We start from the raw sequence: 15,438 nt of genomic DNA, 5'->3' as shown, positions 1-15,438 counted from the left end.
CCATGCCAGAAGGACCCTTACTTAGGTTATGCCTTTGCAGTTAGCTTCCCACTGCAACTCATGGTGCTGGTTGATATCTACATGGCTTTGATTGATTGATCAAATCATTTTTGACTCCTAATGACCACATTTTCGCTGACAACCCATGCCTGTTTTTTCTGAACTCCCAAAGGTGCATTCATCAGTACTGTAACTGAGTCCATTGACCTTGCTACTGGTCATCATTGTCTCTTTCCTTCCACCTTTCCCAGAGATGAAGCTTCTCCAGAGAGTTAGATCTTTGTACAGTATGTCAAAATTAGGATAATTTGTGCAAGTAAGAACTCTGGGTTGATTCGTTGATGATCCATTGGTTTGTTTTCTTGGCCATTATTTTCTCAGGAATCTTCTCTAACATCAAAGTTCAAACTCTTCCTATCTTGAGTCTTCAAAGTTCTGCTCCCCGTTCCACAGGGAATGGAACACAGGGAGCAACATTGGGATACCATGTCCTATACAAATTTGATCTTTGTATATATGGACACATCATGGCTACGTGGCTTAGGGCATGGATAGCTACACTACCACCTTTCTAATTGTATTTGCCTATATTGTAAAGTCTAGTAGGATTGGCATTCTACATGACCCATCAATAAAAAATGTCCATCTAATGAGAACCTCAAGAAATGTGTCTTTGTGTTCTTCCTGCCCTTTGGAACAGCATTCCCCTGATACCTGCATGGTCCCAATTTTCTTGTCCTTTACGGAAGCTTTAAAATCTTGTTTTTCCAATGGGCCTAGGCAATTTGTAAGGTAGCATCAGAAATGTGATATTTTAATTTATTATTCCCTGAAAGTCTTGTTCTTTCATTTTTATTATTGGTTTAACCTCCTTTAATCCCTGCATGGTATATATTACACACTACAATTACAGCTATTACAGTTTTAATTATGGGTGTTTCTGTTTTCAAGGCAAGGTAAAAGTCTCTGAATTGAACTCAACTCTGGATGCCTTCATGAATTCATTCACTAATGCTTTCTTGAAGGATGATTTTTTTTAAAAAAAAAATCCAAGTTAGCTCAAGCCTTGAAATGTCTTAGTGGCTTCCACTCCAAGTACTAAACAGATTTGACACTGCTTGGCTTTTAGATAATATATACAGTCTTTAAAATAGTCTTCCTCATCTAATGCCTTTAGATCCATTGGAATAAAACCGAAAACTTCAACATATAGTTCACGCTAGCCAAATGATTACAGATTGGAGGCAGTTGCCTATTGGCTCCATTTGAAATGCAATCCTGTGCCAAAGTGAACTTTGTTCCAATGCAGCATGACCATTATCCAATTTTCCACAGCCTCCCCTTTCATACTGTGATCTTCTGTCACCTCCCTTGAGTTTCTGTCTCTAGAGTTACAGGACATTTGACGTAATGGATAACAAATGCCACATCAATTAAAGAAGGCAGACAATATCATTATATAAACAAGATATTTAATATGGGAGAATAAATATCTAAAGGGGGTTGAAGACTTAAGGAAATGCTCTGGCTGAGTTGGTCACTGGAAGGAGAAACTGGTGCTGGGCAGCCCTCCACACCACTGGCTGATGAATTTGAGAACATCCTGGCAGGGGGGGCTGTGTGACATCTGCAAGGAAGGCAGGAGTAAAACTAGGTCTGAGATCAAAGTTTATACATTTAGGTTATAGGGCAAGCTTGCTTGCTTTTCTTGCCCTGTGCCCTCTTCTACTTATGATTGCTAGCTTTCTTATGATTGCTTACTTATGATTGCTTGCTTTCTTATACCTTCATTCTCTTCCTCACCTTGACTGCCATCAAAAACTTGTTCCAGCTTTCCTTGTTTGCCTCTTTGCCAGGACACTTGAATTCCACCTTATTTCTTAGTACAGGATAGCCTAAGTGGGGAGAAGAAAAACAAAACATATTAAAAGGACATAAAGAGAGTCTCACATCTTGTAAAACTCAGCTGAAGGAGCAGGTTCCTGACCAGCAAATAATTTTGGCAAACACAAAATCTATGTATTCTGTTGAACCTCAGGGTAGCTTCTTGATCATACTAGAGATTAATTTGGACTATTTTAAATGTAGGATGCCTTAATCCTCAACTTAAGATGACCACTGACCCCCAAATGCCTACTGCTAAACAAGACAGCTGTTGAGTTTCGCCCCATGCTACAATCCTCCTTGCCACAGTTGTTCAGTGAATCTGGCTTCCTCATTGTCTTTGCTTTTCAGAAGGTTGCAAAAAAACGATCAATTATCCTGGGACACTGCAACTGTCATAAATATGGATCAGTTTCCAAGCATCTGTATTTTGACCACATGTCCATGGGGGATGCTGCAATGGTTGAGTGTGAAAAACGGTCGTAAGTCACTTTTTGCAGTGCTGTTGTAACTTCGAATGGTCACTAAATGAAGTGTTGTAAGTTGAGGACTAGCTGTATATGCCCTTATAGCCTTAATACATACATATGCTATAGTATATGGTACAGCACAAAGTTATATCAGACATGACTAATGAACCAGTTTGTTGTGATGGTTAAGACATCAAAGAAAGTTATATCAGACATAAGCTTAACAAAATGGACTCTATCCATCCACTCCAGTTCAAACGTTTATGAATGTCCTGATGAAATCCTCTCCGTGTTGTGAAATTCATGGGGTGTGAATAAGGTCTGTCAGGCCTTCTCTATGGTTACTCCCATGTTCTGGAATTCACCCCTCCCCTAAATTATACATGGTGCCTTGTGTTTTATTATTTTACTCTACTATATTTTTGTTTTGAAAGATTGTGAGTAACCTTTATAGTTAGTTTAATTCATTCCGAATGCCGTAATTGTTTGTCTTGTTTTTTATTGCCTATCGTAACGTAATGAACTATTTTAAAAAAGAGAACTAGAGTAGTTGCAGATAACTATAAGTGGACTCATGGATTCAACCAGGACAAATTGGCTTTCTTTAGTGAGGAAACTTCCTCACGAGTCAGAACTGTGGATATGATTTTAAAAATATGAAATGCTTAAAATGATAATCTTTCAAGGTAAAAACTTACAAGTTAAAATGTACAGAAGTAAATGCTAAAATATAAATATAGTAGGAAAAAAAAATTGAATAGTGATAAATGTCTCAGTTAAAAGAATGGTATATTAAAAGAAATCAAATGCAGAGTAGAAGTTAAGTTTAACATTCTTCTGAACGTAAGAAAAGCAGCACCATATATTTTTCTGTCAGGAGTTTGGAAGAAGAGGGACTTTCACTACAGGACAATTTAAAATACTTTTTCTCTCCTTATTCTCCCACAATGGATGAAAATAGGGTCTGAAAAAATGGACAAGCTTATATTGGGATGGGGGAGAGGCACCATTTGAAAATCTTACGGAGGAAAGATGGGATATGTTTCATTATAGCTTCAGCCATGCTGAATTGCCATGCTGTTTTGCTCACCTGTGATAAGGCAGGGCAGGGAGCGCACACCTGTGCTTGCTGCTACCAGAGAAGCTTCGTAAGTATCACGTTCATCTTGTGGCAGTACCTGTTCCAACCGCTGATCCATGGAGACAGTGAGAACCCAGTCACGGATCTCCTCACGCTGGTCTTCCTAGCACAGATAGACAAATGATGCTCAGAATGAATGAAAAGTGGCAGCAGTAGTAATACTTGGGATGGATGGTGGAAGTGCATGGGTGCATGAGTAAATTGGACTGGGAATCGGGCAAGGAATATCCTTTTCTAAGGCCCCTTAGAAATACTGTCTCCCCTGCTCAAAATAGAAATGGATTGAAATTGCGCATGCATATGAGAACACACTCACTGAGATATGTGGCTTGGCAGGCAGTGGCACTTCAAAAGGGATATCTGTATTCTGGAAGTCTGAGTGGTCTAGAGCATCAAGGGAGCCCTCTTCAATTGCCTAGGAGAGCAAACAACATCAGAAAGAACAAACATGGAGTCCTTTTCCCTCCCCACCACTCTCAAGAGTCTCAGGTAAAACTCACATCAGTTAAATCAAGGAAACGGTTTAGGAAGATAAAAGCCATGTTCTGCCAACCAACACCCTGCAAAGATGAAAGAAGGATGAACTATCTTTCCCAGTTCTCTGCCAAAAGTCAAAACTAATTTCAGTTCAACATGGCAAGAGTGTTCAAATGTTTTCAAGCTCAGATTGCTGGTTTTTTGAGGAGCATATTGGAAATTGTGCTCAACAAAAGTACTACTTTAAAAAAAAGTTTAATTAGAATCAAGGGAGACAGATGATCACTCTCTCAAATTTATCTGTGCGATTAGATGAAGACTTAAAAATCTAATGTTTTCATTCAACGGTAATCTGTACGATAGATGCAACTTTAAAGCCAGTAAAACATAATATGAACAATAAAGACTTTTTTCTGTAAGACCTGTAAAAATAAGGTCACTAATTGGGAAACTTAGAGACATCACAATATATTATCTTGTTTAATTCTCTTTTTAAGGTACCTAAATTGGCAGGCATTGCTACATTTTGTGAAAGCAAATTCCACAGTTTAAATGAGTAGTGTCAATTTAACTTTAACAATTTAACTGTACCACCGTTTAACTTTAAAGGGATGACTATGAGTCTAATATTTTGAGAAAGGAAAACAATGATTATTCTCCACCTTACTAGTGTTGTATATTGTATTTATCTCATCTTGCCTTTTACCATGCTCAAGAATCCAATTGTAATTCCCTAAGAGTCTCTGCTTAAGAGTCCATCTGGACTGAGATGGTGGATACACTGCTTCAGTTCTCTTGATCATTTGGCCATTCTTATACTGTAAAATGCTTTAATCTTTTTAAAGATTTTCTAGAGATCATTTGTTTGAAAGGTAAAATCTAAAGGTGATTCTGAATGTAAGAGGTAGAATCCTCGGGAACTCAGTGCAAATGTCAGGGTTCCAAATAATGCATCCACCAAAAGCAGAACTCAGAGACAGGTATATTCCTCAAAGAACATGTTTATTGGACATACCATATCGGCACAGCTAGTGAAAACCAACTCTAAATTTTCCCGCGGTTTTCCACCTAATTAAAAGAGCAAATATTCCCTCCCCGGATGTCACCGGTCAGATTGTTCAATGAAGGTAGCTGGGGGCTGCTTGGTCACTCCTCTGCCATCTGCTAGGAAGACCTTGATTCCCACAAGAAAACTTTTTGTTTTGACAGGTAGCCGGTCTATCTACTTCCCCCCTCCTTCCCCCCTCTCAAAGTTCGTGGCAACTCTGAGGCAGGAGAAATATGGCTTCAGCCAGGTCAGCTTCAGAGTTGACAGCAAGTTTGTCACATTCCTACAAAACATACAAGGAACCAGCCTTTCCGTTTTGCCTTATTTGGCATTAATTGGTCACATATTTCCCCACCCAACTACCTGGATGTGACCTACAAGCAGGAATTTCCTCCTCCTCACCTTAGCTGCTGCCCCTGCTTCATAGAAGGCCTTGTCTGCTGGAATGATCTCAGTATGGCGCAACAAAGAGATGGAGAGCTTGGCTGCCACAGTTTCCTGGGAGGCAAAAAAACCAGAAACTCAAACTCTGCTTTCTAGCTTCCGTTCTTAAGAGATGGCACTTCTTCAGACAAACCAGCCCTTCTCAGACAAAAGTAGTCTATTCAAGTGGAGCTAGTTGCCCCACCTTTGCCTTTTTAAAAATACTGCCTGTAATTATAAGTCATGAGTTAAATGAGTTAAGAGAAAGAGTCACCCGCTCCCTCCAAAGACTCAGAAAAAGAACTTAGCTATCCAGGATTGCAATTTGATATTTGTGCAAAGTGAAATATACAATAAATCTAAGAAGGAGAAAAGTTCTGAAAGTAGGAGTCTTCATGAGAAAATTAAGTTGCAAATGACTAAGAGATATCATAAGAACTATTCTTTCATGGCTGGCAAACCTAAACAAACAGACTTGGTTGCCAGTTGCACAAGTCCCACAGACTTTGTATAGCCATCCAAATCTGAAACTGTACTAACAAGGCAAATATTGTTATTTTTTAATCAAAGATAATGCCATCAGAACTCCATGCGGAGGAAAGTGAAATAGTAAGAAATGTAGGGTTCCGAAACAAGCCAGAGACTAGTAAACTGGTTAAGTCCTTTTGACCTGCTGCCACCCTTCTCTTACCAGTTGTTTGATGCTTTGGGCTGCAGATCGTGTAGCATAGTAGTGGGATATAAGCAACATGGTTTCAAATTCCTCATGAGCTGGTGAGTTGGCTTCACTTGATTTCCCTAAATTTTCACACTGTACGAAAGGGGATCGTGTAAGTTTTCTGGAATCTTAAATCACTTGAAATTGGGAAAAAATGACCTCTATCTGACATATTTATTTTTGAAAAAAAGAAACACAGCAGATTGTGGTTTCATTTATTGCTATCTAAACAATTCATTCACCCCATCAAAGAGATTGAGTAATAAAAAAAAAGCCGTTCTATCTGAAAATATAGAGTGGTTCCACGCAGGTATTTTGCACTGCAGCTTTCTTTAGGAAAGCGTGTGTGGTATTAGCAGCAGCGCACAGAGGAATAAAATGAAGATCAAGCACTTTACATTCAATGGTACATCATACATTTACTTTAAGCTGTACTCACCAAGTTGAAAAGTACATCCCGCAAATCAGCCCAGCTGTGATAAGCCTCTGGCCGATTCATACTGGCTGCATTCACCATCTCCACAAATAGTCGTTTATAAATATTGAAATTCTGAAGAGAAAATATGAGAAGAGCTTTGCTATGAACAGAAGCAAGCAAATTTTCCTAGCCAGTTGGGACTCTCTTACCTGGGCATTGGCGGGAGCACCATTCTGAACATAGAGGCTCAAGACTTTGTCCCAACTGTTCTCACGGATCAAGTATGTGGCATAAAGAGCCACATATTTATGCAGCACTTTATAGTTCTATAAGAAGCCAAAAGAGGAACAAAATAATATGGAAGACTGTAAAACAAACAGCAGTTTTCCATTATTGGAAATGATCTGGTTAAGTAGAATTCCTTTCTGGGTGAATTATATATCTTTAGTGTTTCCCATTTCCTAGTGAAACAAAGTAACCATGCCTTTGTTTGCATTGTGTCCAAATTGATATTCCATTCATCAGTTCTGAAATCCAATTTTATCCCAATCAATTCTGTGCAGGCAGTCAGCACTACACTGAACAGGCAATATCAGTATAAGTCCAACAGAAATGTCAATTATTTTTCCTGAAGGCTCAGCACGATGCCTTGATAATTTAATTCATTCAATAAAATGAATTTAATACCATCTCCAAACTTAATTTAATACCCATCTCCAAATGGGCCTCTGGTGGCGCAACAGGCTAATGCAGCCTATTATTAACAGCAACTGCTTGCAATATTGCAGGTTCAAGTCCCACCAGGCCCAAGGTTGACTCAGCCTTCCATCCTTTATAAGGTAGGTAAAATGAGGACCCAGATTGTTGGGGGCAATAAGTTGACTTTGTATATAGTATACAAATGGATTAAGACTATTGCTTAACACAATGTAAGCCGCCCTGAGTCTTCGGAGAAGGGCGGGATATAAATGAAAAAAAAAAAAACTGGCTCAGGGCAATACAGCATACAACCAACAGAATAAAAATAAAACAAGAAGTGATGGTGCATTTTTCTAACCACACACGATCTGGGGGAGTGAGGGCAACCACTCAGACCCAAAGCCTGAGAGAACAGCCTGGTCTTTTAAGGCTTTCTGGAGTGCCAACAGGGTGATAACTATGTGGATATTATGTATTTATTTATCTATTTGGTTTATATAATTATCCAACTCATGCTTGTTATTTATTTGTATGCTGCCTTTATTTTTACAAATAACTGAAGGCCCCAAAAATATCCTATTTTCCCCATAACAACAACCTTGTGATGTGGGTTGGGCTGAGAGCGAGTGACTGGCCCATGATCTCCCAGCTGGCTTTTGTGACTAAAGCATAACTTGAACTCACAGTCTCCCACTTTCTAGTCTGGTGCTTTAACCACTAGATCAAACTGGCTTTCATAGTTGAATGACAATTTCTTTTCAGTCTCTTTTGCAGACAGATCTTTGGCTCCTAACTAAAGCAGTAGTGAACAGAAGATGGGACTCAATTCCCGTAGTTTCATAGATCTACCAAACTCAATGTTTTAGACACCTAAGGGAAACTAAGATGCTTAGGGTGTGTGGTCAGACAACATTTGGCTCCTTTCATAGAAGAACCACTTGGGGCCTTTTACATACCTGTTTGGCAGCTGTCTCCAGGCACTTTTCCCACTGCCCCCTTTCCACATACATATCAAGGGCAGCCATAACATCCACGCCCACAAGCTGTCAAAGAGAGATCAGCTATAAGTCAGTCACTTTAAACAATAATGATACAGCAGTACAAACCTGGGCAGTTCTATCTTTTGTATACCCAATGTCATATCATACTCTCTAGTCCCCTTCTAGAGTTGCCAAATAATGTTTAGCTGCACCAAGACTTTTTGATTTAAATTTCACTACTTTTTCCTAACCCTTTGATTTTTGACTCCCCAGTCAGTTTTTAACATTTTCCAAAATAATTATTAATAGAATGACAGACGTATTCAGTTTAAGCTGCACTTCAAAACCCTGTCTCATTTCTATTTATATAGATGTAAAGGTTCTTCAAACTATTTACTTAAAAGTTTTCTCCCAACTTTCAGTGCCTCCCACTTTCCCCTTCATCCCACTCAAGATTCCTTCTCACCGAATCTACTTTGCCTTGATTCTTGAGATATTCTTTATAGTGTTGATCCACATATTCTTCATATCTGCCACAAAGAAAGTTTGTCATTTCTAGTAATAAGGCAATCTTAGTAATAAGGTGATGCAACTGGAGGCCTGAGAAACTGACAGCTTTCCATCTAAACAGCATTATATATTCTTATTCAAAATGTATTATTTGCAAATCGTTCTCAGAAGTAAGAGTTTAGTACCTGGGGTCAAGTTCTTTGGCCACACATTTAGCTTTGTTCCACTCTTCCCCCTCCATGAGGGCATCGATGGCTTCCTTGATTAGATCAAGGTTGAGATACAGCTCTACCGCCTGAGGATGGGATAGAAATGAGAAATTTCTATCATGTATTAAAATAGAAGCAAGTATAAAGTTTGGGGCTGTACAGAGAGGTTGTAGGTTTATTGCATGTCTGGCCTGAGAAGAGATAAACTTCCCAGGAATTTTGAAACTACAGAAATAAACTTTTAAAAATGGAAATGTTGGGGAAAATTAAAATATATGCAATATTTATTTGCATGCCACATTTTATCAATTTAAATTCACTTGGCTAAATTAAAAACATATGACATGTTTCCGCATACAATTATGCTTGGAATATTTATTATATGTAAAACTATAATCTCACCAGTGACTACTTTTAATAATTGAATTTACTTTTAAAGATTTTTAAAACTTTGTTTTGGCATTCCTTTATTCTTCTTCCATCATTTGAGGCTGGTCAAGAACAGACCCACCAACCTCTATGTAAACATCAGCCACAGATACTGACTTTTCACAGAAACTGACAGTTTCACAGAAACTGAATTCTCTTTTCTTCAGTGGTAAAAATAGCATTTTGCCCTCTGTGGACAGAAATTCATTTTGTATTAGCTTGGAGAACTGGGCTGCACAGCTTGTCTTCTGTATTCATAAAAGTCTTCCTTTAAAATAGAAAACCTATCATTTTTTTCAGTATTCTAAAAGAAAATTGGAATATTTTTATCCTCTTTGTCCTCTTTCCAATCTTAAAAAAACATTGGGAAAATTTTTTTGTACAAACACAGATGAGACGAAACTGCCCTTCAGAAGTTTACTCTTACCACGCTGAACTTGCCAATGCTGACCAGCTGAGGTCCCACTGTCCTCATCACCTCAATGCTCCGAGACTGGCCAAGAAACTTGATAGAAAGTTCAGCTGCCTGACATGAAAAGAAGCATTCATCAATGAAGAAATGTCCCTTGTACAGTGTTTTTTTCTTTGTGCAGAAACTCTTGCCATTATGATTTACAGCTTACAATATTTCATCAGAGACAATTTGGAATGGTAATTTTGAACATTTGGGAAAAAAAGTAACTGAACGACGACAATCAAAAGGCAAATATAGCTTGAATGTAACAAAGAAGCAGAGGCACAACTGATTTAGAAAGTCTCACTTGCCAAAAGAATTCCCACGCAGACACTTCTTTCAATTTCCAACTTTTCTCGATTTCTCTCCTTCAAGTACATTGTATGCATCCAACTGACCTAAAATTCTGTAAGTGGGGAAGGCAAGGTGGACCTTTAGCAATTTCCTACCTTCATGGAACATTTTTCCATCAGTGCACTGTTGTTGGGGTCCCGGACCTTGAGATAGCAGTCCACAGCTCTGGCATATTCGCCTGCTTGCTCCCACTCACGTGCCTGCTCCAGGAGGCCCTCAATGCCCCTACCAATCAAAAGAATCTTAGTCAACGTCCAGAAAGGGACCACAAGAGTCCCTAGAGCTTGATGTTGAAACTCCTGTATCTATTCCATCCCATAGAATTAGAAGGATAGTCCCAGAGATAGCTTAAAGACTGAGAGGATCCTAGTCCTTTGACACAATTAGTTGTCAGGTAAAAGTAAAGGTTCCCCTGGCACATATGTGCTAGTCATTCCCAACTCTAGGGGGCGGTGCTCATCTCAATTTCAAAGCCGAAGAGCCAGCACTGTCCAAAGACGTCTCCGTAGTCATGTGGCCAGCGTGACTAAACCCCAAAGATGCATGGAACGCTGTTACCTTCCCACCAAAGGTGGTCCCTATTTTTCTATTTGCATTTTTTACATGCTTTCGAACTGCTAGGTTGGCAGAAGCTGGGACAAGTAACGGGAGCTCACCCCATTAAGCGGCAGTAGGAATTCAAACCGCTGAACTGCTGACCTTTCGATCGATTAGCTCAGCGGCTTAGCCACTGAGCCACCACGTCTCCTAATTAGTTGTAGAAACCTCAATAAAAGAAGGCTAAGTGATGAGGTCTTTGAGAAACCCAGCCTTACTCTTAGGGCTGAGTGACTTTTGCCTATTAGCAAACCAGCTTCTAGAAACTTTCCCATAGCTCTCATGACCTATATACCTGGGTCCTTTCTTAGCCACCTCCCGTTCATACTCTTCCTGTAGAGCCTCCAGATCTCCAGGTAGAAATTCTTTACAGATTCGGAGAGCATCAGTCCACATAGCAGCTTCCTTGTGAAAAGAAGAATCATAAAAACTATCCTTACTTGTCAAAGGAAAAAGCTCCTCTGATTATCCTTTTCCCCGTGGAAAAAAAGAACAATTGTATAACTGTCATAACTTCTACCCTTTGGGAACTGCAGACAGTCCTTGATTTAGGATTATTCGATCAGCAACTATTTGAAGTTATAATGGTGCTGAATGAATGGCAATTATGACAAGTTCTGGATGTCCCAGCATCCTTGGTTGCAGGATATATCAGGCCGTATTTAATTTGCAATGGGTTGTATTTAATTTGCAATGGATCATTTAAAACCAGCATGGTTTGTTTTACTAAGCCAAGGCCCATGTTGTTGGCCACCAGCATCTTTGACACTGCTAGGGAGAACAGGAGGAGGAAGCACTTCCTCCTGGCTAGTATGCTTCTATGAAATTCCATTTCATCTACTGCTCCCATCACCAAAGAAATGCTATCATGTTTCAGAATAAGAGTTGGAAGGGACCTTGGAGGTCTTCTAGTCCAACTCCCTGCCTTGGGCAGGAAACCCTACTCCACTTCAGACAAATGGTTATCCAACCTCTTCTTTAAAACTTCCAGTGTTGGAGCATTCACAACTTCTGGAGGCAAGTTGTTCCAATGATTAATTGTTCTAACTGTCACGAAATTTCTCCTTAGTTCTAAGTTATTTTTCTCCTTGATTAGTTTCCACCCACTGCTTCTTAGTCCTACCCTTGGGTGCTTTGGAGAATAACTTTACTCCCTCTTCTTTGTAGCAGCCCTTGAGATATTGGAAAACTGCTATCATATCTCCCCTAGTCCTTCTTATACATTTTTATTTATATTTACATCTGACCTTTCAGCAGCTGTAGGCAACATACAGTGTGTTCCTCCTCCAATTTTCCCTGTAACAACCATCTTGTGAGCTAGGTTGGGCTGAAAAAGAGACTGGTCCAAATTTACCTAGTAAGTTTCCAAGGCTAAAGATGAACTAGAATTAGGGTTTCCTTAGTGCCAATCCTATTAACTATTATGCCATACTGATTCTTTAAGCTTTGACATTTGGTCTGACTCATTGTTCTAACTATCAGGAAATTTCTCCTTAGTTCTAAGTTGCTTCTCTCCTTGATTAGTTTCCACCCACTGTTTCTTGTCCTGCCCTCAGGTGCTTTTGATCACAGTCTGGTTGCAAAGAACGTCGAATGGAACTCAATTTCTTTGGAAATCCCTAAGTAGTTTTAATAAGACAGTATTTGGTCTGAGTAGAATGGCTTCCTCACAGCAATAAAATTAATAACTGGATAACAAATTGGAATTTAAAAGCCATCTACAGTGGACTTCACGCAGGAAATCTACAGTGGATTTCAATTTACTAAACATCTCCCAATCCAACCAAAATGTTTTGCCAAATAGAGCAGTCCTGGTGTTTGTTTGTTTTTTCTATTTACCTTGTAGTGTTTCACAGCAAGGTCAAGTCGCTGAGCCCGCAGCAACAAAGCTTCTGCTTTCTGGAACTCTTTTTGCTTGAAGGCAGCATCAGCTTGACCAACTAGCACAATCACTACACTCTCTGGGTCATGGACTTCAGCTACTCGCTGGGCAGCAGCCCAGTTCTGGGCATGAGCATACCTAAGTGAGTGGGGAGCACATTAAACACATGAGTCTTCGGAGAAGGGCGGTATATAAATTTAAATAATAAATAAATAAATAAAAAATAAATAAACCACTGGAATTGGACAGAGGCAGAAAGCAAGACTATCATAGGAGGGTGGCGGTACACTCACATTAGAACTGCCTCTTTAGGCTTCCCGGCCTTCACAAACTCCACCTCTGCCTCTTCAAACTTGCCCTGCATTTAACAAGAGTGGCATATTTACCACATGACTGGCATTACTCCAGGAAGGAGAGCAACCATTAAGAACCACAAGGGATTCTACCTCATCTTCCAGGAAAGAGCCATATTTGAAGTGGATCTCGGGTAGTTTCTGCTTCAGGGAGAGTCTAGCCAACTCAAAGGCGAAATCAAAAATGCTATGGAAGAAGAAAAGGAGGTGAAAGGAAGAATTATGTCTCCCATCCCAAACCACTTCAATTTCAGCAGAGTGAAAACTACATACCACTATCGGGCAACTGTTACGTGGTTAAAACTAGCCTAATTACAAAAGAAGCACAGCAAGAAAACCCACTCAAGGCACACAAAAATGGGCATCTGTAATTATTGCAGACCCCGATGCCTTGTCGGAACCCCGTGGGCAGGTTCAACCCCTTGAAAATCTCTGGTACGAGACAAGGCATTGGCGGATCTTGTCTCCTTTCTAATGGGAGACCTTACTTGGATACGGCAATAACTCTTTCTCTCCTTGCTGCTCACTTGTTGTCAGCTGCATGGTCAATGGCCATTTCCAGAAGTCCAAATTTGTTGAGGAGTTTCACGGCAGCCTCTCCACCAAGACTCTTTGCCCACAAGAAGGCTACATGCTTGTGAGAATTTGCTCCACCATGAGCTTTTGCCACCTGTCTCAAATCAATACAGAGGTGAAAGACAATTGGGCCTAAAGCAACTTACCGTTGCTGCCCATCAAATGTAACTTTTCCAAGACTAATGAGTATGTCCATCCTTCAGTCTTTTCTTTGTGCATGCATATTTCTGGCACCCCCGAATGCTCTACTCGTTAAGGCTATGTAGTAAGCACGCAGGTAGGAAGTATGCTAGTTATGTAATTCTGGACCACATACTTAGCTCCTAAGCTCAGCCTGGAACAGCTTAGAGAGCTCATGCCCCAGCTGTTGCACCAAAAGGAATGTATGTATGCTGCTCTTACCCTGTAGGCCTCATCCCACATATTGTTCACACGATACATGTTTACAGCTGCCTTCCAATCCTTGGCTTCAAGGTAGTGATATTCAGCCTCCTGCAGATGCCCATCAGCTTCCAGTTCCTGAAAAATAAATCAGAAGGTCACCACCAAACCTACTTTTCTTCTCTTAAAAGTAAAGGTAAAGGTTCCTTTGCACATGCATGTTAGTCGTTTCCGGCTCTAGTGGCAGTGCTCATCTCTGTTTCTAAGTCAAAGAGCAAGCACTGTCTGATGACAATTCTGTAGTCACGTGACTGGCATGACTCAATGCCAAAGGCACACGGAAGGCTGTTACCTTCCCACCAAAGGTGGTCCCTACTTTTCTACTTGCATTTTTTATGTGCTTTCGAACTGCTAGTCTGGCAGAAGCTGGGACAAGTAATGGGAGCTCACCCTGTTACGTGGCACTAGGGATTCAAACTGCTGAACTTCTGATCGACAAGCTCAGCATCTTAGCCACTGAGTCACCACATCCCCCTATTTCTTCTGTTACTTCTCCTCAAATGCTTTACCTTCCCCAAGTGCAAATGTGTATCACTCAGTAGATCCTTGTGGTATTTGGCCAGCAGACGAATCATCTCATCATACATCTTGCAATTCTTGTACATCGTAATGGCCAAGTCTGGTTCATCCACAGTTATGTAGAGCCTGGAAAAAGCAATAACTTGGCACTGAAAATTTTGCATCCCCAAATAAGGATCCCCTCTAGTGGTACATACAACTTAGCAAAAGAAGTTTGGCCTGTGGGATTTGCTGACATGTCCCCAAGAGTTCTACTTAATAGTTTGTTTACACCAGTTGGAAGCTTCTCTTTCTTCTCCCAGCCTCTGTTACAAATTCCATTCTTCTGGTTTAAAATATATAGAACCGAAACACCTCTCACCTCTCAGCCTCCTTGTACTTTCCCTGTCGCTCCAGCTCCTGAGCTTGTGTAATGTACAACACTGACACATCCTCTGGCTTCATACATTTTGATGCCAGCTGCAAGGAGAAGTGGGAGCAGGGCCTGGGCATGAAAGGATAAACTCCCCTTCTCCAAATACCCACAAGAGATGTACAATACCCCATTTTGAACCATTCTGGATAACCAAACCAAATTGCTTCACACCCTCCCATGGCAAGCTTTGTTCAAATGCACTTTCTGGAACTGGGAGCACATGGACCATTTGATGCCTCATTCCCCTCTGCTCTGGGTTGACCAGAACATACCCACAGTAGATTATTGCATCCAATTCTAGGTGCATTTTAGGAAGGATATTGGAATGCATCTAGTGAGAATGTGTCCAGGTAAGGTGCCTGAAAGGAAAAACGTACGAGTATAGGTAGTCCTCAACTTACGTCCACAATTGAGACCAAAATGTATGCTGCTAAGTGAGAA

General features: G+C 40.3%; 1 protein-coding gene across 3 annotated transcripts in view; it reads right to left on the bottom strand.

Moving 5' to 3' along the window:
- Nucleotides 1-491: 491 nt before the first annotated feature.
- The window catches only part of IFT172 (intraflagellar transport 172), a 33,224-nt gene continuing 18,277 nt past the window's right edge, over nucleotides 492-15,438 (bottom strand). Inside the window, exons 27-48 of one of the 3 annotated variants that reach the window (XM_058164626.1) lie at nucleotides 14,944-15,041; nucleotides 14,573-14,708; nucleotides 14,025-14,141; nucleotides 13,574-13,716; nucleotides 13,140-13,233; nucleotides 12,987-13,051; nucleotides 12,651-12,831; nucleotides 11,107-11,216; nucleotides 10,310-10,439; nucleotides 9,834-9,932; nucleotides 8,954-9,063; nucleotides 8,725-8,788; nucleotides 8,235-8,321; nucleotides 6,789-6,905; nucleotides 6,601-6,711; nucleotides 6,135-6,254; nucleotides 5,423-5,518; nucleotides 3,996-4,055; nucleotides 3,812-3,910; nucleotides 3,445-3,598; nucleotides 1,804-1,895; nucleotides 492-1,627 (exon numbers count right to left, since the gene is read on the bottom strand). In XM_058164626.1, the coding sequence (XP_058020609.1) occupies nucleotides 1,538-1,627; nucleotides 1,804-1,895; nucleotides 3,445-3,598; nucleotides 3,812-3,910; nucleotides 3,996-4,055; nucleotides 5,423-5,518; nucleotides 6,135-6,254; nucleotides 6,601-6,711; nucleotides 6,789-6,905; nucleotides 8,235-8,321; nucleotides 8,725-8,788; nucleotides 8,954-9,063; nucleotides 9,834-9,932; nucleotides 10,310-10,439; nucleotides 11,107-11,216; nucleotides 12,651-12,831; nucleotides 12,987-13,051; nucleotides 13,140-13,233; nucleotides 13,574-13,716; nucleotides 14,025-14,141; nucleotides 14,573-14,708; nucleotides 14,944-15,041 (2,373 nt within the window). In that variant the 3' untranslated portion in view covers nucleotides 492-1,537. The other 2 variants (XR_009152871.1, XM_058164628.1) reach the window with 2 other exon arrangements.

The sequence above is a fragment of the Ahaetulla prasina genome, chromosome 1 (genome assembly GCF_028640845.1).
Source record: "Ahaetulla prasina isolate Xishuangbanna chromosome 1, ASM2864084v1, whole genome shotgun sequence".
Classification (NCBI taxonomy): Eukaryota; Metazoa; Chordata; class Lepidosauria; order Squamata; family Colubridae; genus Ahaetulla; species Ahaetulla prasina.
The sequence above is the reverse complement of the archived record's forward strand: the minus strand, read 5'-3'. Positions and strand labels throughout refer to the sequence as shown.